This window comes from Filicampus tigris, chromosome 19 (assembly GCF_054856515.1).
Source record: "Filicampus tigris isolate MCC_2025a chromosome 19, RoL_Ftig_1.0, whole genome shotgun sequence".
NCBI classification, from domain to species: Eukaryota; Metazoa; Chordata; class Actinopteri; order Syngnathiformes; family Syngnathidae; genus Filicampus; species Filicampus tigris.
This window is the reverse complement of record NC_141235.1, coordinates 9655315-9675714: the sequence shown is the minus strand read 5'-3', so window position 1 is coordinate 9675714 and position 20400 is coordinate 9655315. Positions and strand designations below refer to the sequence as shown.

Below are 20400 nucleotides of genomic sequence, written 5' to 3'. Positions count from 1 at the left end.
GTGTGAATTTACCCAGAGAGCTGAGTTGTTAATGAGAATATTAAATCTACAAATTTGCGCCTATGTTTTACCCAGTTCTTAGCCACAAATTAGCATTTTGTGCGTACGTTATATCTATATTCGTGCAACAATTTAAAGCTATTTTCCCATGTCATGGCTTGGGCTCCGCAAATTCCCTTTTTGTGGTGAAAACCTTACCTGTATCTGTTCAAAGGGGACTTCAAAGCTGAAACTCTCATTGAAGTAAGGATTGAGCGTGTTTTTCTTGACGGTTGTCTTCTTCTTCTTGATACGTTTTCCATTTTGCTGCAGGACAATTTTCACGTATGGATCTTGTAAAGGAAGAAAAGAGGCGGATGACAACAGGTAGAGTAATCCGCTGCATATTCGTGGGTCAATTCAGGAATTCACTGAACTGGCCTAATTTCAGTTCTCAACGCATTTTTGTGCTCCAATTTGCTACCAACCGTTTATTTTCAATAGTAATGTGAGATGAATTGGTAACGATAACCGATGACTGATAAAATGACCACTAGAGGGAGCCATGATAACTTTAACCGATGGGAGTCCCTTGCATTAGTACGATTTTTTTATTTATTTTATAGTACGAAGTTTACCTGATAAGCCCCCGACATCCATTTTCTTCAGATTCTTTGCCTCCATGATGTTTACTGTCAGTTTCCCAGCGGTGGGGACGTATCTCAGAGAGATGCAGACATCGCCCAGTTTCTCCTGCCCAGAGAAGCACGTGTGAAATTAAGGTTTTCAAAAATGAAGTTGAAGGCATGCGAAATGAAATGAGAAGGTACCTCTTCCTTTTCCACGCTCTCTAAGTCCCTCCATTGTTGTATCGGTTGGCCCAAATCGACGCTGTTCATCGGGATCTTGATATCACCGATCATGTCATGCTTGGAAAAGCGATCGAAATCGAAGACCTGAAGCACCAACGTCTTTCCGCCTAGCTCTGCGTATGGGATCTGGAGGGAACAGAATGATCATGAGGGACTTGAAAACAAAAAAAAAACATCAAATCAATCAAACTCAAGTCTCCATACCTTGAAGAAGAAAGTCTCGTTGAAAACCGGACACAAATTCTTGCGCTGAACCTTGGTTTCATACTTCTTCTTTTTGTCCGGCAACAGGAAGACTTTGACATAAGGGTCTGACGTGCCCCCCATGTCCATCGCAGCCAAATCCTGAGCCTGAAGGATTCCCACGATGAGCTTCATGGTAAAGGGAACAAACATCAGTTTAAGGAATTCTTCCATTTGACTGATTTGTTTGTGTCACAGGAGAGCCACCTGGGAATCTGTGAAGTTGTAGTCCAGAGAGAACTCCAATTTCCCCAACTTTTCCTGCTCCTTCTCCTCTTCCTCGCCTTCCTTCTTCACCTCCCCTTCCTACGAGGACATCATGATCACAGTGAGTAGTCCTCCAAAATTAGAAATTTGATTGCGTCATTCAGGATCTTCAGAGCCCACAGTTTGCCTGGTTTTCAAATTGCCTCAGCAATAGTTAATTAAATAGCATGTGCTCCGAATGTGTCACTGTCAATAAAGGGGTGCCGCAGGGTTCTGTATTAAACCCCCTCTCTTATTTGCACTTCGGTCTGAATGCCTACGGTGCAAATTTGTATTTCTATGCTGACGACACTTATTTCCCTCTATGGATCGACTTTTTCAGGCTGTTGAATCTCTGTTGAAAAAGGGGTTTTTAATCTCAACGGGGTATTTCCTCGTAAAACGACAAATCTAACAACTACGTAATCCAAGTCTACCACGCAGTGTCATACCTTCTCTCCTGTCTCGCCTTCACCCTCCTTCGCCTTCCTGCGGCGGCCCGTCTTCCTCTCTCTCACTTTCTTTGGCTTTTTCTTCTTCCCAAAGCATTTTTTGAAAACACAAAAGATGAAGCACGCCAACAACACCAGGATCACCACCACAATGGCTCCTACAGCCCACATGGGAACTACGATATGATTTAAAAAAAAAAAAAAAAGAAAATTAGGAATAGATTTCTAATCCCTGAGTTCATGCCAGTAAAAATCCAAACAGTGTGTCTTAATGTCATCTCTTCAGATTCAAACTATCCTCCATGTTGACTGTTTGCAAGCCGATTTAAATCTCAAATGTTGAGATTAAACAAATGGGGGGTGGGGAATACTTTCCTACATTTGGCTCCCATAATCTGAAACAATACACTTGCCATGTGTGTAAAAAGTACATCTTTTCTTAGGCTTGAAGCAAACATGATAGTGTATTTGAATAACTGTCTGTAGACTTTTTATTGAGTTGACTTTAAATTTAGGGCATGATTTTTTTGGGGGGGGGGAATTTAAGACTAGCGCATAATACAGTACGTGATTTACTCCAACCTCTGCCATAGAGCGCTTCACTTTTTTGCCTAATTTCTGACTAATTTCTCACGAGAGCAGCGACTCCAGGAGATGCTCACTGGGTAGTCGATCAAGTTCATTCATGAACTTGTCCTTCATGTGGTTGTAGTCGTGGCCGGGGTGATGCTCGGAGTGGCCTTGCTGTTCCGTGTGGGGGTGCCCGTGGTGAACTTCCTCCGCGGCCTCCTCAGACTCCTTCTCGGGCAGCTCGGCGGCCCTCCGGGCCCGAAACCCGCCGCTCCTCACCGGCCTCATGTCGGCTGCCAAAATACATCAGAATATAGCACAGCTGCGTATGTACACTGCTGTAATCCCTACGTCTGTTTGTTGCACTACAGCGGAGGAGCATAGAACATCTCTAAACTAGAAGCTCGACATGGCTGACCCTAATCCCTCTGTTAGCCCCGACGCGCACACACTCACTTTCCCTCCACTATCTCCTAGTTTTCTCTGCTTTTGTGCTCCCTCTGCAAGCACGTATCTGGATTTATCTCGACGATATTAATCCACACGCTGGATCCCCTGTAAGATTAGATGAAAAGTTTGGCTTCTTCCATCATTCACCACAATGCGATGGCCACAATCTAAGGCCAGCCAGCAGTTGGCAATATTGCCCCATTAAATTACAATCATGAGTTTTTGATGCATCTCCTGTTCTGGATGTAGATTGCGTCGGTGTACCTAATAGAGTGGCCAGTTAGTGTATTCCCTAAATGATGACAACCTGCAACTCACCTCTGTCATAATGTAAACTTATTCTGACGATTATCACCACTATTTATTGCCAACAATTTAGAAAAATTTAGATCCAATAGTGGAAATTTTGAGAAATAAGTTAAATAAATAAAATCATTTATAGTACGTCTTTTTTTTTAGCACTTTATTGGGATGTCATAATTGACATCGGCAGTCAAGCAAAGCAAGCATGCTTTTTTTCCTCATCAAATGTATTAAACTTTTAAGTACATTTGCATTCAGTCTTTTAAAACGGTTTATTTTCAAACCACACTATTACATCACCTGAAAGTGCATATTAGCCATTTTATTTTATGGATGAACTCAATCACAACAAAACAAAATCCAACTTACCTGCAGATATGATCCTTTTATTCCCCTGATGTCAGACGATTCTGAGCAACTTTTTGATGGGGATTCAAGTCGTATTTCGTGCCGGAAGCCCTCACATGGCCATCATTCCCTCGACACGACTGGCAGACTCCCTGTGCCCGTTTCCATCAAAGCTAAAGCCCTGGCAAATCACTAGAGCAATGTTGGGACTTAATCCCCACCCCCCTTCCCATCACCATCACTACTTCCCCTCCTTGTCGTATTGAAATGCTGACCACACATCTGTTGCTTTATGTTCAATTGAATGTGACCACACCACACCAGTTGCCGCTTTTTTTCACTGTAGCTATCACACATGCTGAACAGTGTTTTTTTTTTTTTCCTCACGAAATGGAAAAGTTCTTTAAAATGATGTCGGGGTTGCGTTCCGTTCATCCATTAGACTGACCACTCATAGTGCACCCAAGCCTTCGCTAATCTCCTCCAGCGTAGCTTTGCAAGCGGTCTAGCTCCAATCCAGCAACAACTTTTAGTCAGAGTGGACATTGCCTCACTCGCTTTGCTGTCGCTGCTTACCGCACATTTAGATAAGTGTGGGATGTAATCCAGTGGCACGCTGCCGCATCTGGACACCTCAATGGTGCCAAGCCACCACCAGCGGCCTCCTGTAGTAGTGGAGGGACATACTGTATAACAAAATCGACCAAAACAAAGCCATTAATATGAAATGCTAGTCAAAGAAATTGTCGCAGAAGTCCAATATCATTAGCCCAATAGCATTATTGACTAAATTATTTCAATTTACTGTCACAGTAGCAAATATAATACAAATGTGCTTCCTAAAAATAGTTTTTTCCTAGTTTGTGGAGTCTCAGTCATTCAGGTTATGGTAATCTGGAAATGTTGAATCGAGGCAACGAAACTTTAGTTTGTCGAATCTGGTGGGGAGGTTTTCCTGTAAATGTTCAAAAATCACTTAGGCAGTTCTGTTATGAGGCTAATGATATTTTGGAAACAAAGCATATATGCTACACTATTTCCTCGAATAGTGGTGTCCACTCCAATAGATGTCGTGCCACATTTAAATGTAATCTCTGAACCGGTTATCCTAACTAGAAGAAAAGAAAGCAACAATCTATATGGTAATTTTTGACTGTGTTGTAATGTACTAAACAGCTCTAGTAAAAGAATAAAAATAAGACCAGTGCATAAGTTTTTAGGAGGGCTGGGTGTTGGCCTCCAGGGAGCGCCACAAATACCAGTGGAAAACGTCACCTTTAAATGTAATCATTAGAATTACTGTTAACTTTTCCAATTGAAAAACTAACCTTGGTTAATTTAATGTAATGCCAATTTAATGACTACAAATTGTTGTATCCCCTTGTCAAATTTTGAACCGGTTCATTTTTACAATTCATACGGTCTACTCTAAAGCATGTGAATTGTTTTAAACTACATCGGTGTTAAAGTACACATCGTTCTTAATTCCAACATGCCATATCAAACTGCAGTTTACCGTATCTTTGCATCTTGCTCATCAACATTTCGAAGCAATGACAAATTTGTATCTAAATGTATGCGCACCTTTCAGGGTGTGTGCGCCCTTGCATGACGAGATTACAACGTGCAGCTGTAAGGCCGTCCTTATCTTTGCTGAAACATGTCGTTTTTTTTTTGTTTTTTTTTCCAAACCAACCATAGGCTTGTGTGCTGCCGGCCCAATGTCCAACTTTAAGCGGTACACAATAGTGACGAAGCAAAGTCTCGCTTGTTATCTTCACTGTGTTCTATAGGTGCCAAAGTGACAAGAACAGGTCACACTGCAGCCTGTCTGAACACAAAGTGGCTTCGGCAGAACAAAATGTCAACAAAAACTGAGGTGCTGGCATAGGTGGAGTTTATTCGCTGTTTGACCAATAGGAATGTAGAAAATGTGATAGTAGGAAAATACTACTTCTGAGCACCATAGCTATAGTGGTAAACAAGAGGTTTTGAGGTATTCTTGACTACTTGGTTCCTGCAGTACAAAATTGCCTTCAACCAATAAAAATATCGTTTAGCTTTCTTGACGGAACAAATGCAGGAAACGGGGTTGCTTCGTGCTTTTACGAGCAAGGTCTTTACAAGGTGTGCTTGTCAAAGAGGTATTCTCCCATGGAGCCGTGGCTTTCGGTCGCTGTGATGCGTTTCAGGCTGCCGACGTAGTCGCCCAACTTCTTGATGGTGTCATGGCTGTCAACAAGGAAGTTTTGCTCGAGGAAGTCGCAAAACTACGAAAAAAATTAAATAGAGTCAAAGAGGCTTCAAGCTGTTTACTGCCTATCCCAGTTGAAGTTTACTGTCAAATACATGCATTCAAAACAATTTTTCCTGAGTAAAGTCCGCTTAGCTTAATGCTAACAAGTAATGCAAAACCCCATAGATAGGCTAATGGGTACCATCTGTGTTGCGGTGAAATAATACTCGCAGACATAGTCTTTATTACCTCTGTTCATGATTAGGAATTAGGAATTAAATGCAAATGTCAATAATTTAGACTGCAAGAAGTGTGAGTGAGGTGATCCATATAGCCGACTTACTGGACAATCCATATTGCCCATTCATGTAGTCATTAATTAACTAATTGAATTTATATAGTTACTGCCCTAAATCTCTACACAGTAAAATATGGCAAGACTATGAAATAGTACAGAATGTAGAGTGAATTCAAAACCATTAATCGTTTTAAACGCAAAGAATCTGTTTCCGATAGTTATACTTTTTTTTTTTTTTTTTTTTTAACGACACCCCTGGATGTCATACTTACATGGGGGTCAGTATGGGTGTCAGCCTTGCGGTGTACATCCAGAATACAAGTGTTCACGGCCTTCTGATAGTCCAGCGAGAAAGACATTGCATCCAGACCACCTCTCCAATCCTCCCTAGTTGGTTTCTGCAGCATACAGTACAGTTCATGCCACACTTGTAGAGACAATCACCGGGCTACATGACAACAAAATGGAAACTTACAGAAACAGTCTGCAGCAAAATGCGACCCCCTCTCATGTTCTGGTACTCAAGCAACTTCTCAGCGTGTTCTTGTTCCTTTCGAGAGAGCTCCAAGAAACAACTGGAAAATTTATTCAGGGCAACATCATCCCTGTCAAAGTACATGCCCTATAGGAGAAAACAGAGTAGTGGTTCATGATCTCCGTACAGACTAGTGAGAACTACACTACTCCCCCAAAAATTAAATCAAGCAATTTGTCTCTGGGGTGAAATTTCTGTATGAATTTAAAATACACTAGAACTTTTTCGGGTTAACTTAATTTGACTTAAACGTCGTTGGAAATTGTCCATGTTGTCAATTTTGCTGTTCAGTTTATTTTTGAACAGCAAGTTGGGCAAAAATAACCGAGTCTTTGAACAATATGTGCACTCGAAAGTTTAGACAAGGTCAAAGTTCACTTGTGAAAGGTTATCATGCATTTTGGGTTCACCCTGCAATTTCATCCTAAACCCGAATATCCCTCGATTTTTGTAATGCAAATATAATACAATAGTTACCAGAGAAAGGTAGGTGTAGGACGCATTTAGCTTGAGGTTGATCAGTTTGTTGATGTCACCTTCACACTCAGCGTGGAGGTTTTGCCTTACCGCAGACTGCATTTCCTAAATACATTTAAAACACCCAAAATATGCAAAAGACGATGTTTGCATAAACACGCGCATGATATGGTCAATGCAGTAGTGAAAACGTTAATCACGCTCACCAATTACTTGCGATAGTTCACCTTTTTCCTCACTTTTAGCTTGGTGTCGTTCCGTGTGTCACGTCCGCCTTTTGGTCCGTGTGTCTCCCCCTTTTGAAAGAACACACACGAAAAAGGACCAACTAGCCTTCCGTGACCTGCGTTGCCTGGTTAGCTAGTATTCGTGTGGCTGTGTGTGTGTGTGTGTGAGTCTCTACTGCCATCTGTCGTATTGGGGCCTCGTTGCATCTTGTTGGACAAACGAGGGCCGCAATCTGTTCCATTGTCTTCTTCAAAGATGAATTCAATAATATAAATATATTTTGCAAGGAACTACAAGTAATTATCAAAATATAAATAATGAGAGACTTATCCATCCATTCATATTTAATTAACTGTTTTTTCATTAAAAGGTATCTCACAACTAACAATACGATGGGGCATTGAAACACTTCTTCCATAGTAACATTTTCCTCACTTTTTTCTTTCTGTCTATCTGTCTGTCTATCGATCTACTAGGCCTATGCAGTGTACTGTTACTGTAATGTGTTGTTTGTTGTTTCAAAGTATGTACACAAACAATTTATGTACATAGACCTTGACTGGAAGGCTCATAAAATCAAAATCCTCTTTGAAGAACAGACTGTGACAGTCGGAAGAATTCATGTCAAGTAGCATTTGAACGCTTTGCATGTGATTAGTAAATCATACGAAGAGTTTGTAAAATGCTCACACAGTTATTTCCTTAATATGACTGATATAGATATGAAACAAATCAGACTGTGGTGATTTTGACGTCTGTGTTGTATTCATAAGGAAGTAACAGGCAGGGCAAAGGTCTTAGTGGTTGTAAAAGGGCAGAAGCAGAGCCTTGCAAACATGACAGGGGACAAGAGGTTAGCAGAGGAGGGCGTGGTTAGGAATTAAAAGTCAACACTGCTGCGATGAAGTTTTAACACTGACACTTTTCACGCCAGCCTTAATTGATGCTTCCATTTTTCCTTACGAATCCGTTTAAAGTTTTTGCCACAGGGAAAATGACAGCATTTATAGACCATTTAAGTGCTGGTCACCTGTTGCTGTGTGTTGTCTTGAATCTGCTTTGGGTAAGTTCCACTTCCACCTTAGTAAAGATACTGTAATGTACTGTCTTGGGGGGTCCGTGTGTGTGTGTGTGTGTGTGTGTGTGTGTGCGGGGGATAGGCCTCCAAATATTTCAACAATTAAGTCGAATTGAATTTATTTTTGTCTGTCTTTAATGTAACTACGTACACAGAAAGGAGATGGTAAATGAGGAAGTAACGTACAGAACCTTATATGAATTTAATGTGCTGTGTTTATTTTGAAATCTTGAGTACACCAGAGTACACCGTTTTTCCACTTGAGGGTTATAAAACCACATCACATTATTAAATGAATACTTCCGTGATATCCGACAGTATATTGTTATATTATGATATAGCGTAAACTTTTTGGGTGATATGTTTTCTTTCTAATTTTGGGAAGTAATGATGTCCATGTCAATTTTTTTCAGTTACAGCGTTTGTATTTGTAGATAGTGAACTTTTACTTTTGCATTTAAGTACATTTCAATCTACGTTTTTTTAACTTTTACATTTTGAATCAGTGTCTTTACCAGTCTTTGTTGGGGTTTTTGTTTTTAACTGTGTACTTCTACTTCAGTAAAAAGTTTGACTACTTTAGCCACCTCCAGTTGGTTTGTGACTTACGGGGAATTCCCATCTTATTTTTCTCTTTTCAGGGTGCCTGCAACTCAGTTGAGACATCAACACAGCACACAACAGTGAGCAGTGCAAATGTCACGACGCTTTTCACTTCCGCCTGGACGAGCCTCCTCACCACAAACCAACGTAAGGATGAGCTGCTGTTTCTCATTGGTGACATTTGGCCTATTCACCTGATACACTATGACTTGAACCCTTTTGTCTCGTTAGACCCTGAAAATGTTGGCCACGTGACTGTGCAGGATCAAAATGAAACCACTATAACACTCAAATGGGATAAGGTGAACAATTTCTCCACATACTTCTTATTATATAACCTCACTGGTAGTGCAGAGGAGGAGAGAGTGGATCCTTCCCCGTATCTGACGTATGTTACACATGCGGTCGCTCGTCTCTCTGCTGGGAGGAAATATCGTTTCCGGATCGTCACTGAGTTTATGGGGGCAAACAGCACTGGATTTGTATTTTCTGCTCCCACTGGTAGGTCGTTTTCCATTGTTTTGGAATCTGAGAAAGTAAAGCATATTTGTGACCTTTCTTTCTCTGTTTTTACATTCCAGCACCTCTGAATGCAAACGGCTTCAAATCCATTCAAAGAAATACCAGCAGCATAACCCTGCAGTGGGAAAAAGTGGACAATGTCAACTACACGCTTGTCTTCAATGACATCGAGGAAGACGTCGGTGCAAGTGAGGCACAGGAAGTGACACACGCCATCGCAAGGCTCACAAGCGGGACTGAATATGCGTTTACACTCTTTACTGTGTTTGAAAACGTCCGGAGCAGCGGGAGGAACCTCACTGCAGTCACAGGTAGTTAGTTAGTATATGGTGGCAGAAGTAATACTTCTGTAAAAAAAAAAAAAAAAAAAAAAAAAAAAAAAGACTGTAAAGGCAGAAGTACTGATTCAACTCATAATTTTAAGTGAAAGTAAATATTACAGTTTGAAATGTACTCACAGTAAGTACAACTGACAAAAATATCAATGACATCATCGATAAACAAACTCAACTATCGTCACCGTAGCGTCGACTACAAAAATTCTGAAATTGTTCAACCTCTACTGTCAGTTATACAATAATCGTTTCAGTGACTTGGCACAACAAAAATACGACTTCTCTGCTCTCAAAATATTGCCGCTATTAACTAAAAAAAAGCAAATTACATGTTAAGAACCAGCTAGCATTGACTTTACTTTTATGCTATCAAAATAATGTGTTCCCATAGCTTTTGCAATAGAAAATGTGAATTAGGCTGATGATAACCACTGAAAAACACATTCAAGTATGTGGTTGTTTTTTTTTTTTTTTCAGATTAGATGCAGAATTTTTTTTAATGCAAACTTTCAATGCCAGAAGCTGCTTTTTTTTTTCTCTACATTCGCAACATTTTTTGTATTATATTTGATCAAGTAAACCCAAAACAGTATGAAAAAAAAGTCCTCCGAAAAATAAATACATGAGTACAAATACCTGAATATGTGTACTTCATTACTTGCTACCACTGTTCGAGTATGTTTGAATTCACACTAGTTTTCTCTTTCAGCGCCCCAAAATGTTCAGCATGTGTACGTGTTAACCCAAACTGAGAACAGCATTACCCTGTCATGGAACAAGGTCGGCGATAGCTCAACATACATCCTACAAAATGGCAACCGCAGCACAACCGTCCAGGGCAAAAGATCTGCCTTGAATCCGAAATCCATGGTGACATACAAGGTCCCCTGGCTTGCCGCTGGGACAAAATACAACTTCACTCTCATCACAGTGTTTGCCAACGTCACCAGCACTGGGTTCACGTTTGACGCAGCCACGGGTATGTAGCATGCGAGTACCCCCACCATTGCATTTCGAGGTCTCTTGAGTGCTGCAAACTGCATGTTTTGTTTGTTGTCATTAGTGCCCTCAATGGTGGCTATAGTCCACGTGACTGAGCGTTCCGAGAGCAGCGCGACTCTGACGTGGGAGACGGCGGATCTGAACTGGAGCTACTTGCTTCACATTGAGGGACAAAACGTCACAGTGGCGCCCAACGGATCGTCGAATGTGTCCTGTTCGTTTACATTGCAAGCTGGTTTGGAGTATCCATTCACTGTGATCACATTGTTCTCTGGGCTGGCCAGCGCCGCTCATCAAGGCTTCTTTGTAACAGGTATTGGAAAGACAGTTCGAAACCATCACTACTGCTCAGTTCATTACCGTGTGCAGTCTATAGAAAAAGAATGCATCAGCGCTTTAGCACTTTTTGTGATGGGTTTGGGTTAGAGTAATAAAGTACGCCAGATCAGTTTTCAACATTCCAGAACATACTGAGCTGAGCTGAACTGTGGTACAGCTCTGTGGGAAACAATGTCATTATAGTTAACGAATACTCACGAATTAACCAGAGCTAAAATGGAAAAACATTTCCGTTAATGAGATCAAAACAAAAGTGTTTTTGAAAAAAAACACACAAAAAAAAAAAACGTTAATAAAACAAATAAAAAACATAATAGTAGCAAAAAGGCCTTTCGTTTTTGTCTTTGTTGATAACAAACATCAGCACTCGGGGTTCATTTTAACTGTATTAATTTTGGTATTATTGTACGTCAGTGCAGAAGAAGGAAGGTCAAACAGACGTTTGAGAATTGTAGTTTACTTTGTTGCACAAAACTTAGCGACCTTTTTTTAATCTTGCACTTAAAAAAGAATTATATATATATTTTAAAAAAAAAAATATATATATATATTAAAAAATATATTAAATAAATTAAAACAAAGCGTTTCCCAAAAAATAACAACGAATAAACCTGATCCCAAAAAAAAAAAAAAAAAATCCAAAGAAATAAATATAAATACCAGCTATCGTGAAAATCATCCAGAACTATTAAAACCCTGGTGGGAACATGCCTCTTCCTGACCTTTAGGACATCTTAAACTAATTGTCATCATTTTTTCTTCAGCCATAAACTGTGCCAGTGTGACCTGGCATGTCACTACCTCGTCAATCCAAGGGACGGTTGAGGGCTCATTCACAAGTGCAACAGCCTCGAATGGATCGTCCTCTCATGTGAGTCCAGAAGGTCATAACGTGTCATTTTCCGGCCTTTATCCGGGCGCAACCTACAATGTGTTGCTCGAATATCGAAGGAATTCCACTCACTTTCTACAATGTCAGCTCAAACTGACAACCAGTAAGTACGAAACATGATCTAGTTCAGTGTTACGTTATTGAGCCAAGGCACATATTTTAAAAACACTGTACGTCTTTCCGCTTGTGTCCCGTTTAGTTCCACCAGATTTAACAGCTCACTGTGAGTACTGGGAATCGGGCTACTCTGTTTTTATCGTCTGGGATAGGCCAGATGGTTTGTGGACAGCTGTGGAGGTGAATGTGAGAGGACAAATGCACACAGTAGAAGGTACAGAACAACGACATATCAAAATAGGTGGATTTCAACCTGCGAGAACGTATGAGGTGTCTCTGTCGTCCCTGTCGGCGACCGCGAGGAAGTCCAAACCGTACGTTTTTCAGTGTCCGACTGATCCTCGCGGTAAGTTAGTTTGCTGCACTATCTGTCATCATAAAACGCTTTTGCAAGTGTGTTTTCCATCCTTCCAGGTGTCATTGCAGGGTCGGTCATCTCTGTCTTGCTTTTTGGTGCCCTGGTGGCTTTGGCAATATTTGTTTTAACAAAAAGACCAGATATCATCAGGTAGGCGCCAGGTTACACATGATACTGACATGTTTTGTGTGTGTCAGAGTCTAATCTTTGCTTGTTTTTTTTTTGTTTTTTTAGGAAGAAAAAGTCATTAGTTGAAGGCAGCGCCGTTTCAACTAAAAAATTCAAGTAAGAGGTTTTTGTTGTTGTCACAGATCACATTGAGAAAACTGCAAACCAGTCAAATATCCTCAAAGTTCTTCTGAGATTGAAAGCAAAGGTTTTACCTTGTTGTTTCATGGCTGGGAGACATTTGAATGCACAGTGCCGCCTTGAGAAACGAGTGACCCAAAGTTTTTCAAAAGATGATTTGCTCTAACTTAAGTTGCGAGTGCAAACTTGAGATAAACTGTATGGCGTCAGTGTCAGATAGAACTAGTATTTTATTTTTTTAAAGAGGCTAAACTTTTTATTTATACTCTCAGTTTAAGTTTACTGTCAAACTAAACATAAAAGAAAAGTGTTCACGAATCCCACTGCATTGTTTGGAGTTAGTGAGAAATAAGTATGATTTGGCTTTTGTGCTGTTCCCAGGTGGCCAAGGCGTGCATGCAAGAATGAGCAGAATGAAATGAGAATGTGTGACAAAGTGGTTGAATTATTTTCAATTATGCCATTACGGTATGTTTTTATAGAGTACCATTTACCTCATTAAAAACACATAGTCAATTCTTAAGCCTGTATCTCAAGGCACCGCCGTATTATCATTTTTTAAATGAATGGAATTGTGCCACCATTTAAAAAAAAAAAAAAAAAAAAAAAAACATTTTGCTTGACTTGTTTGCGATTTTCCCTCATCATCAAACGTGAGCTCATGGACTGAAAAGCAATGATGTCACGGCATCACCTCAAAGCCCACCCCCTATCCGTCCAATAATATTGCTCTGATATCACCATTGCTGTGATCATTACAACACATGAACCATCGTTGGCCATTTGGCCCAGCAGTCGCATTAGCATGCAATTGAAACATTGATGCATGGGATCTGTCTACTCATTTCTTTCAAACAGTAAGGTGAAACGCTTGTTCTTTTCTGGTTCCAGAGATGTTTCTCTTGCAGATTTCCCTGGCCACTTCTACAAATTGAGTATGGATAAAAACAGAGGTTTCAGCGAGGAATACGAGGTGCTCAAAATACAACAGCAAACGTACACAAATGATTTCTTAAATGCGTTTGTTCAGTCTAAGTGACCGACCTTCTCACACAGGGCCTCGCTGTTGTCGGTATAGAGCACACCCAGAATGCCGCTCTGGTGCCTGAAAACATGGAGAAGAATCGCTTCACCAACATCCTGCCGTGTAAGTGTGTGATGGCCGCTGGGCAAATGGTTCACTCCTGTGGCGCTGCGTTAACTTGTTTCTCACCGGAACAGATGACTGGAGCCGAGTGAAGCTACAAACCACAAACGGCAACTCGGACTACATTAATGCCTCTTACATGCCGGTAGGTGTTTCTTTTCACTGATAATAGAACAAATAGACTTGTATAAATACTTAAATCGGAAGTCAACCCAAACATATTTTTTTCAAGAATATGTTCCCAGCAGGCCCACTAGTTGAAACACGGCATTCTGATTAATGTGGCGTTTGTGGATATAAGTTATGCAGCAAAATGCACTCGTCTTTAGCCATCTCTGGGGGCGGCCATTTTGTCTTCTGTCGACTGAAAATGACATCGCAACTACTCAGGTAATCACGGCTGACCTGTTTTCTGAATCCGAGCCGTGATCGGTCATTGTGAGCAGTTGTGATGTCATTTTCAGTGGACAGAAGACAAAATGGCCGCCACCAGAGATGGCTAAAAACGAGTGCATTTTGCTGCATAATGTAGTGTGCACAATGTAAAAATGTGACACTATAGCTGTATCAAAAACTCTTCATTTGGTCCATTGACATTTACAGTACAGTCCACAAATACATCTCACCTTGACAGGGTTACAACAACAGCCGAGAGTACATCGCCACTCAGGGTCCTCTGCCCTCCACGGTCAGCGACTTCTGGAGAATGATCTGGGAGCTGAGAGTGAACGCCATCGTCATGGTAACCAACTGCACCGAAGGAAGATGGGTGTGTGTCCTTTCACTAAATAGTCATGCAAATTAACTCTCTTTTTTTTTTTTTTTTTGAGGGGATTTTTAGAACCTCACTTCCAATTGTGTCTTATACACATGGTCTTGTCTTTTCAGACTAAATGCGAACATTACTGGCCTGCACATAGAGAGACTTTTCATAGAGGGCTAACGATCACCACTACATCCGAACACAAAGACACCAACTGGACGTTAAGGGAATTTCGACTGAAACATGTATGATGCTTTATGCCAGGTTGTTGGGCTCTGGTTCTCTGCAACCCTGAACCGGATCAGCGCTATAGCAAATAATTTACATCTTTACAATTTAAAGCTATTCTGTACCATAATCGGAATTTGATGTTTTATAGAAAAACAGCGCAGAAGAGAGGACAGTGAAACATTTCCATTTCACTGCCTGGCCCGACCATGGAGTCCCTCAGTGTACAGATGTCCTGATCCAGTTCAGGGGGCTCATTAGGCAGCACATGGAAGCAAATGGGACCAAAGCCCCGACTGTGGTTCACTGCAGGTATGATGCTTAAAAAAAAAAAAAAAAAAAAAAACATGACATGGGGACAAAAAAAACAAATTCATGCAGCCACAATATAGATATAACGCGCTCACAAAATACTTATTTGTGGATTTAATATCATTCCCATCCACAACGGAGCCAAGGCATATATTTTCCATTAAAAAAATCTCAGTGAGGGGGCGGCCCTGCCTCACTTGCCTACCTCGCTGCTAGTCAATATACAAAACTAGATGAACAAAAAGACATGTGTAGTGACTAAGTCCATTATTTTCAGACAAATTAAGTGACTTGGGGTTATTTCCTTCACAGAATTTGGGAACGAATGCTCTCTACCTTGCTTCATTTATTTACATTCGCGTTTTGTAGGCACCATATCTCCACTATTAAATTTCCCTCATCTGCATCGCAATAAAAAAAAAAAAAAGAGGAAACATCATACAATAAAGATAACAGGATACTTGAATAGATGACACACGTGATCATGTACATATTTTTTTTTAGTGCAGGGGTGGGCAGGACCGGCACCATTATTGCCTTAGATGTTCTGCTTCAGCAGCTGCACAGAGACAAGGAAGTTGGCATCAACACCTTCGTCCACAACATGAGACTGCGGCGGCCACACATGGTGCAGACTGAGGTATGGCAAGTTAACGCTCCTCGACCGGAGCTCATGTTACATTTTCCCAACCTTTATGTTAACGCGGTCCATGGTGCAAAAATGTTGGGAGACTGCTTGTTTATGTGACAGCATCTACTTTTCAAAAAAGATTCTGATTCTGGTCTCTTTCCAGTCCCAGTATGTTTTTCTGCACCGGTGCATCATGGACTGTCTGCAGTCTCAAGCAGAGACTGACGAAAACATATACCAGAACGTGGATGTAATTTATGCCAACGCTACAGCGCTGCAAGAGTTTAACAAAGCGGCAATCTGAATCAGAATGGCACTTAGTAGAACATTTCTTTTGTGGCTTTTGCTGCTACAGGTTACACACTATTTGACTCAATTTTTGCTTTGTTTTTAAGTAATATAAAAGAAACAATGTGTATATTTATTGAACAAATGACTAGATTTTATTTGACTTTTTTCATCCTGGATTTGAAATGACACACCAAGCGGCGACCAAAGAATGTTTACAAATATTCTATTGACAATGACGTGAGCTTTGGAAACATTTTGCACATGGAAAAAAATAAATACATTAAAGGATAGAAACTAAAACAGGCTAACATCAACCTGAGAACCAATACAAGAATTTCATCTTTCCAAAGAGAAAAATAAATTCCTCTGTTGGATCTTGATGTAGGTAATGAATTGTCTGGTGAATGTAAGATGTGCCAGAAATCCTTTTGGTGTCACAATAATTAAGAAATGTCCTACTTCCTGCGTTTGGAAACAAACAAACTTTGTCCTCCAATGTGACATTGTCATTCTGGTTCCTCTTGACTAGCTTTAACAGTGAAGTTATGATCGATGAGTTCCTGTCGGGCTCTCAGGACATCCGGACAAATCCCAGCCGGCTCATTGCGCGGGTTTCTCGGCTGCCGGTCCTGAAATTTCTCCTCTCCGTGTGGCAGGGGGACTGAGAACTTCTTGGCTATGTTGTGCAAGACGCAGCAGGCCTTTATGATATTGGTCAGTTTGTGCTGCTCGAAGCCAAGTTGAGTCAAGCACCTGAAACGCCATTTCAGGGAGCGTAGCGTGGTCTGCGTCACCTTGTGGATCTTGGCGTGGGCCGCGTTAAAGTTCCTCTGCGCCTCGTCTTTAGGTTCAGGCACGGGGGTCAGGACACGTTTGCTTAAGTCGTAGCCTTCACCTCCTGTCAAGAAAATTGCAAAAAATGGGCATCAGACAACAATAGCTGATAACAATTCAGGGCTACCTTTACTGACATTCAGCACAGATCAGAACATTTTTTTTATTTAAAAATCTGACATCAAAGTCTTCCTTGCCAGTAGCTGGTCCTGCACTGTGGCCGTTTGACACATCATTTAATCATTATGTGCGTCAGAAAGATATTTCATAAATACTAGTGGTATCGGGGAGGATTTAAAAGTGAATAGTCGTACTGCTGTTGGTGTGCAAAAAAGCAGTATTGAACATCCCTAATGTTTAGGTTAAATATTGGATTTAAAATTCGTATCATTACGATGCTGCGCAATGCACATAAATTCCGCCGAAATGTCAGCCTCTATTACATAAAATAATTATTTGGAAAACCTGCTACATCACAGCATTCTATTTAAGATGAGACACGCAATTTTTGATTTTTCAGGGTTGAGGGGTGGTTCGTGGCCCTGCATCCCACTTGAAATAGAACCACCCCTGCACAGAGCGGCAAATGAGTTTTTTAAGGGGACATCCCAGGTCTAAAAAATGTGTCACACACTCAGCCTCCTTACCTATAACCCAATATTGTCCGTAGAGTTCTTCCTCGATCTCTCGTCCTCTAAACGACGTGCCCCACAAGTCTTGCTCGCGCGTGCCGCCCGCGCAACATTGCTCCACGCTCAGGATGTTTCCATCCATGTCGCAAATCATCTGGCACACCACGGACGCAAAACCCAGCGAGTTGACGTACAACTCGAGCGGCCCTTCGGTGATCTTGAAGTGAGCCGGGGCCAACAGGCCCAGCACGTCCGGGATCGCGCAGAAGTCCTCCACCATTTGGGCCATGTCGATTTTGGCTTTGCGCGTTTGCGGGAACGAGATGAACTGATCCGACATGCCGGCCACCACCTCGGATACGGTGAACACGATCTCATCGCAGTCCGTCTTCAGGTCGAAGCGTTTCTTCAGGGCGGCGGAATGAGAGCCGCGCGCGTAAAAGTTGAGCGTCATCATGATCATCGCGTCCAAGGACAAGGTGGTGAGCAGGAATTTCTTCATGCGGACGCGCACGATGTCCGCGACGAACTCGACGCAAGCGCGCGTGAGGTGGAACAACTCGAACAAAGTGGCGTCGTCGTAACAGTCGAAACAGCTCCGAGACTGCGATTCCACCTCCTCTTCGTGGCCCAGCAACTCCGCCTGGACCGCGAACCACACCGGCAGGGGGTCCGACATCTGTTCGCCGCTAAGAGAACGCTAAAAACAAATTCAAAAGACACATCGAGACGCTCCAAGTGGCGGTCCGGTTATGACAGTTGCGGCAAGTTCCGGATGTGAGCTTTGTTTTCCTTCTTAGTCGGTAACTTCGTCGCTTTTAAATTCACTATCGCCCCCCTGTGGATGGAGTCTGAACAAGTGGCAAGCACTGCTTGGATTTCTGACAATTGAAAATGACTCCAGAAAAATCCCATTCGTAATTAATTCCTTCACTCCATCACGATACGTCTAAAACACAAATGTAACATGTGACATTATACATTTAAATTTCATGTTTTGAATGGCTTTCCATGTTATTTCTCAGGTTCCATCGTGCTTGTTTGGATTTTCTCCTGCCTCATTCCAATCCATCTTTGGTTCACTGACTTAAATGGACGGATGTAAGAGCAAAATAAAACACCAATGATCATATGGAGGACTAAAACTGCCCAAATCAAAAATAAATAAAAGTGAAAAGAAAACCGAATATAAAAAATATAATTGAATTTGAATTTGACTGCATCTATATATTTATTTTTGTATTGATTTCCACATTTACTTATCTTTATCTTTTTTTATTTTTCTATTTACTTTTAATTTTATTTTGTATTATATATATATTTTCGTTGTTCTTATTTCCATATTTATTTAATTTAATTTTTCAATTCTATTTTTTATTTTCACTTTTATTTATTTTTGATTTTGGCAGTTTTGGGCCTCCATATGATCAGGCAGTCCTGCACGTTTATGTTAAAATACAAAACAATCATCAGTAAAAACAACAGACATTAAGAATATGAACATTTTAAAACATTTCGTACCCATTGCACAATTGAAATCATTAAATAGGAACTTTTACGTTCACTATTTTTCAATCAAAACAAACAACCCCCAAGTCAAATGGTGGGTTAATTACAACTTTGGTGACAAGTAGAACATTTTGTTGACGTCGCTGATGGGAACGTCCTTCAGTCTTGGTATTTGACCCTTCTGGGCGACTTCACTCATCTGGCTTTGTGCGAACGTATCTGAAATATTATCCCATGGGATAAGAGGATTAAAAAAGTAATAAATAAAATATTAATTGTTTATAAATAAATAAATGAATTACTGGATGAAGTTGCGTACCTGTAATGTTGTCCAGAGAATCGAGTGGTGCTGTATTGTACATATTGATTCCAAATAGCAACACCACAGAGACCGTTATTGCGACCAGCAGATATATTGGCGCAGCGAGGGCCCAGTATCTTCAAGACATGATTCAAGTTGTTAAAAAAGAAAAAAAGCAGGAGGGGCTCTATTAAAACTACAGAAATGAAATGTCTGTTTACTTTTGAGGCCAGTATGTGAGTCCTACTGAATGAAGCCACTCTTCTGGTATGAATGCCCACACGCAATACAGAACTTCGGGTGGAAATTCAGAATAAATAAGTCATGACACACAGAGACATTACCAACATAAATGATGATCTGCTCAATTGTAACACAGAAACAACTTACAGAAGCCAAACTGTGAGCCGAGGAATAAAACAAAGCCATAGATGGCCCTCTCAGGCAGAGGAGAGGGAGAGTTTTCCACCATTATCTGAAACACACATTAAAATCACAAAGTAGGTAACTTAATGTCGATTAAAAGCATTGCAATAAGACGAATTTAACTTAAAAAAGATTTGAATTCAAGAGGCTTCGGCACGTCTTTACAGAACAGGCGCGTTACCATAAAACTCGAAATCGATCAATTATTCTGCGCCATAAATTGATAAAACCATTCAAGGCGACGCAACAACAGACATTTAATATGCAATTCCACAACTGTGAACAAGAAAAACAAGACAAACCTGTCTCCTTTTACATATTTATCATTTTGTGTTCCGGAGTACTGTATTGGCACTCGATTGCTTAAGCCTATATTTGTCCGTTTAATACTCAACACGGCTGGAAACATTTCGCGAAAAAGATTCACCATTTAAATTTTGATACAAAATACAACACGTTTTACTTTTATGGTAACAAAAACTCAAGATACATATACATATTTTTATATAAATACTTTGAGTAGCTATAATCTGC

The 20400-nt window shown here is 40.8% G+C and overlaps 5 protein-coding genes across 10 annotated transcripts in view; 1 reads left to right on the top strand and 4 right to left on the bottom strand.

Moving 5' to 3' along the window:
- Nucleotides 1-3658, bottom strand: part of syt5b (synaptotagmin Vb) — a 5358-nt gene extending 1700 nt beyond the window's left edge. The window contains exons 1-8 of the mRNA XM_086016705.1: nt 3485-3658; nt 2455-2655; nt 1793-1968; nt 1302-1400; nt 1056-1223; nt 810-977; nt 618-732; nt 199-332 (exon numbers count right to left, since the gene is read on the bottom strand). Of these exons, the coding sequence (XP_085872831.1) occupies nt 199-332; nt 618-732; nt 810-977; nt 1056-1223; nt 1302-1400; nt 1793-1968; nt 2455-2650 (1056 nt within the window). The 5' untranslated portion in view covers nt 2651-2655; nt 3485-3658. The remainder of the gene's footprint in view (nt 1-198; nt 333-617; nt 733-809; nt 978-1055; nt 1224-1301; nt 1401-1792; nt 1969-2454; nt 2656-3484) is intronic.
- LOC147129378 (receptor-type tyrosine-protein phosphatase H-like) overlaps nt 1-19510 on the top strand; it is a 21843-nt gene extending 2333 nt beyond the window's left edge. The window contains exons 2-21 of one of the 4 annotated variants that reach the window (XM_086016688.1): nt 313-366; nt 1143-1230; nt 1293-1422; nt 8957-9065; nt 9150-9419; nt 9500-9751; nt 10485-10754; nt 10839-11090; nt 11881-12111; nt 12208-12471; nt 12540-12633; nt 12718-12768; nt 13684-13765; nt 13849-13939; nt 14014-14084; nt 14574-14708; nt 14828-14947; nt 15082-15242; nt 15747-15882; nt 16037-18765. In XM_086016688.1, coding sequence (XP_085872814.1) covers nt 1414-1422; nt 8957-9065; nt 9150-9419; nt 9500-9751; nt 10485-10754; nt 10839-11090; nt 11881-12111; nt 12208-12471; nt 12540-12633; nt 12718-12768; nt 13684-13765; nt 13849-13939; nt 14014-14084; nt 14574-14708; nt 14828-14947; nt 15082-15242; nt 15747-15882; nt 16037-16177 — 2739 coding nt within the window. In that variant the 5' untranslated portion in view covers nt 313-366; nt 1143-1230; nt 1293-1413 and the 3' untranslated portion in view covers nt 16178-18765. Of the gene's footprint in view, nt 1-312; nt 367-1042; nt 1231-1292; nt 1423-8149; nt 8301-8956; nt 9066-9149; nt 9420-9499; nt 9752-10484; nt 10755-10838; nt 11091-11880; nt 12112-12207; nt 12472-12539; nt 12634-12717; nt 12769-13683; nt 13766-13848; nt 13940-14013; nt 14085-14573; nt 14709-14827; nt 14948-15081; nt 15243-15746; nt 15883-16036 lie in introns of those variants that run through there. The other 3 variants (XM_086016689.1, XM_086016687.1, XM_086016685.1) reach the window with 3 other exon arrangements.
- LOC147129380 (ferritin, lower subunit) lies at nt 5344-7415 on the bottom strand. 3 transcript variants are annotated; one of them, XM_086016733.1, is made up of 5 exons: nt 7237-7415; nt 7010-7114; nt 6473-6619; nt 6270-6395; nt 5344-5733 (listed from the first exon to the last, which is right to left on the bottom strand). In XM_086016733.1, exons 2-5 carry the CDS (start codon nt 7109-7111, stop codon nt 5584-5586), a joined length of 525 nt encoding a protein of 174 aa, XP_085872859.1. In that variant the 5' UTR covers nt 7112-7114; nt 7237-7415; the 3' UTR covers nt 5344-5583. The 3 variants fall into 3 exon arrangements, with proteins under 3 accessions (XP_085872859.1, XP_085872860.1, XP_085872858.1); XM_086016734.1 differs by having other exon boundaries at nt 7249-7414; XM_086016732.1 differs by having other exon boundaries at nt 7216-7413.
- Nucleotides 15571-18754, bottom strand: LOC147129379 (putative nuclease HARBI1). Its single transcript, XM_086016707.1, has 2 exons — nt 17646-18754; nt 15571-17062 (listed from the first exon to the last, which is right to left on the bottom strand). The coding sequence occupies exons 1-2, from the start codon at nt 18307-18309 to the stop codon at nt 16671-16673; spliced, it is 1056 nt and encodes a 351-aa protein (XP_085872833.1). The 5' UTR covers nt 18310-18754; the 3' UTR covers nt 15571-16670.
- pigp (phosphatidylinositol glycan anchor biosynthesis, class P) lies at nt 19119-20400 on the bottom strand. Its single transcript, XM_086016713.1, has 5 exons — nt 20169-20400; nt 19831-19915; nt 19662-19734; nt 19459-19577; nt 19119-19358 (listed from the first exon to the last, which is right to left on the bottom strand). Exons 2-5 carry the CDS (start codon nt 19910-19912, stop codon nt 19243-19245), a joined length of 390 nt encoding a protein of 129 aa, XP_085872839.1. The 5' UTR covers nt 19913-19915; nt 20169-20400; the 3' UTR covers nt 19119-19242.

Coding starts and splice junctions, on each gene's coding strand:
- LOC147129380 (XM_086016733.1), bottom strand. CDS start 7,111: ATGCAGTCTGCGGTAAGGCAAAACCTCCACGCTGAGTGTGAAGGTGAC. Junction 6,620..7,009: donor CCTACACCTACCTTTCTCTG/GTAACTATTGTA, acceptor TTTCTCCTATAG/GGCATGTACTTTGACAGGGA. Junction 6,396..6,472: donor TTTTGCTGCAGACTGTTTCT/GTAAGTTTCCAT, acceptor TGTATGCTGCAG/AAACCAACTAGGGAGGATTG.
- LOC147129379 (XM_086016707.1), bottom strand. CDS start 18,309: ATGTCGGACCCCCTGCCGGTGTGGTTCGCGGTCCAGGCGGAGTTGCTG. Junction 17,063..17,645: donor CGGACAATATTGGGTTATAG/GTAAGGAGGCTG, acceptor TTTTCTTGACAG/GAGGTGAAGGCTACGACTTA.
- pigp (XM_086016713.1), bottom strand. CDS start 19,912: ATGGTGGAAAACTCTCCCTCTCCTCTGCCTGAGAGGGCCATCTATGGC. Junction 19,578..19,661: donor CTCACATACTGGCCTCAAAA/GTAAACAGACAT, acceptor CATGTCTTGAAG/ATACTGGGCCCTCGCTGCGC. Junction 19,359..19,458: donor TTCTCTGGACAACATTACAG/GTACGCAACTTC, acceptor ATAATATTTCAG/ATACGTTCGCACAAAGCCAG.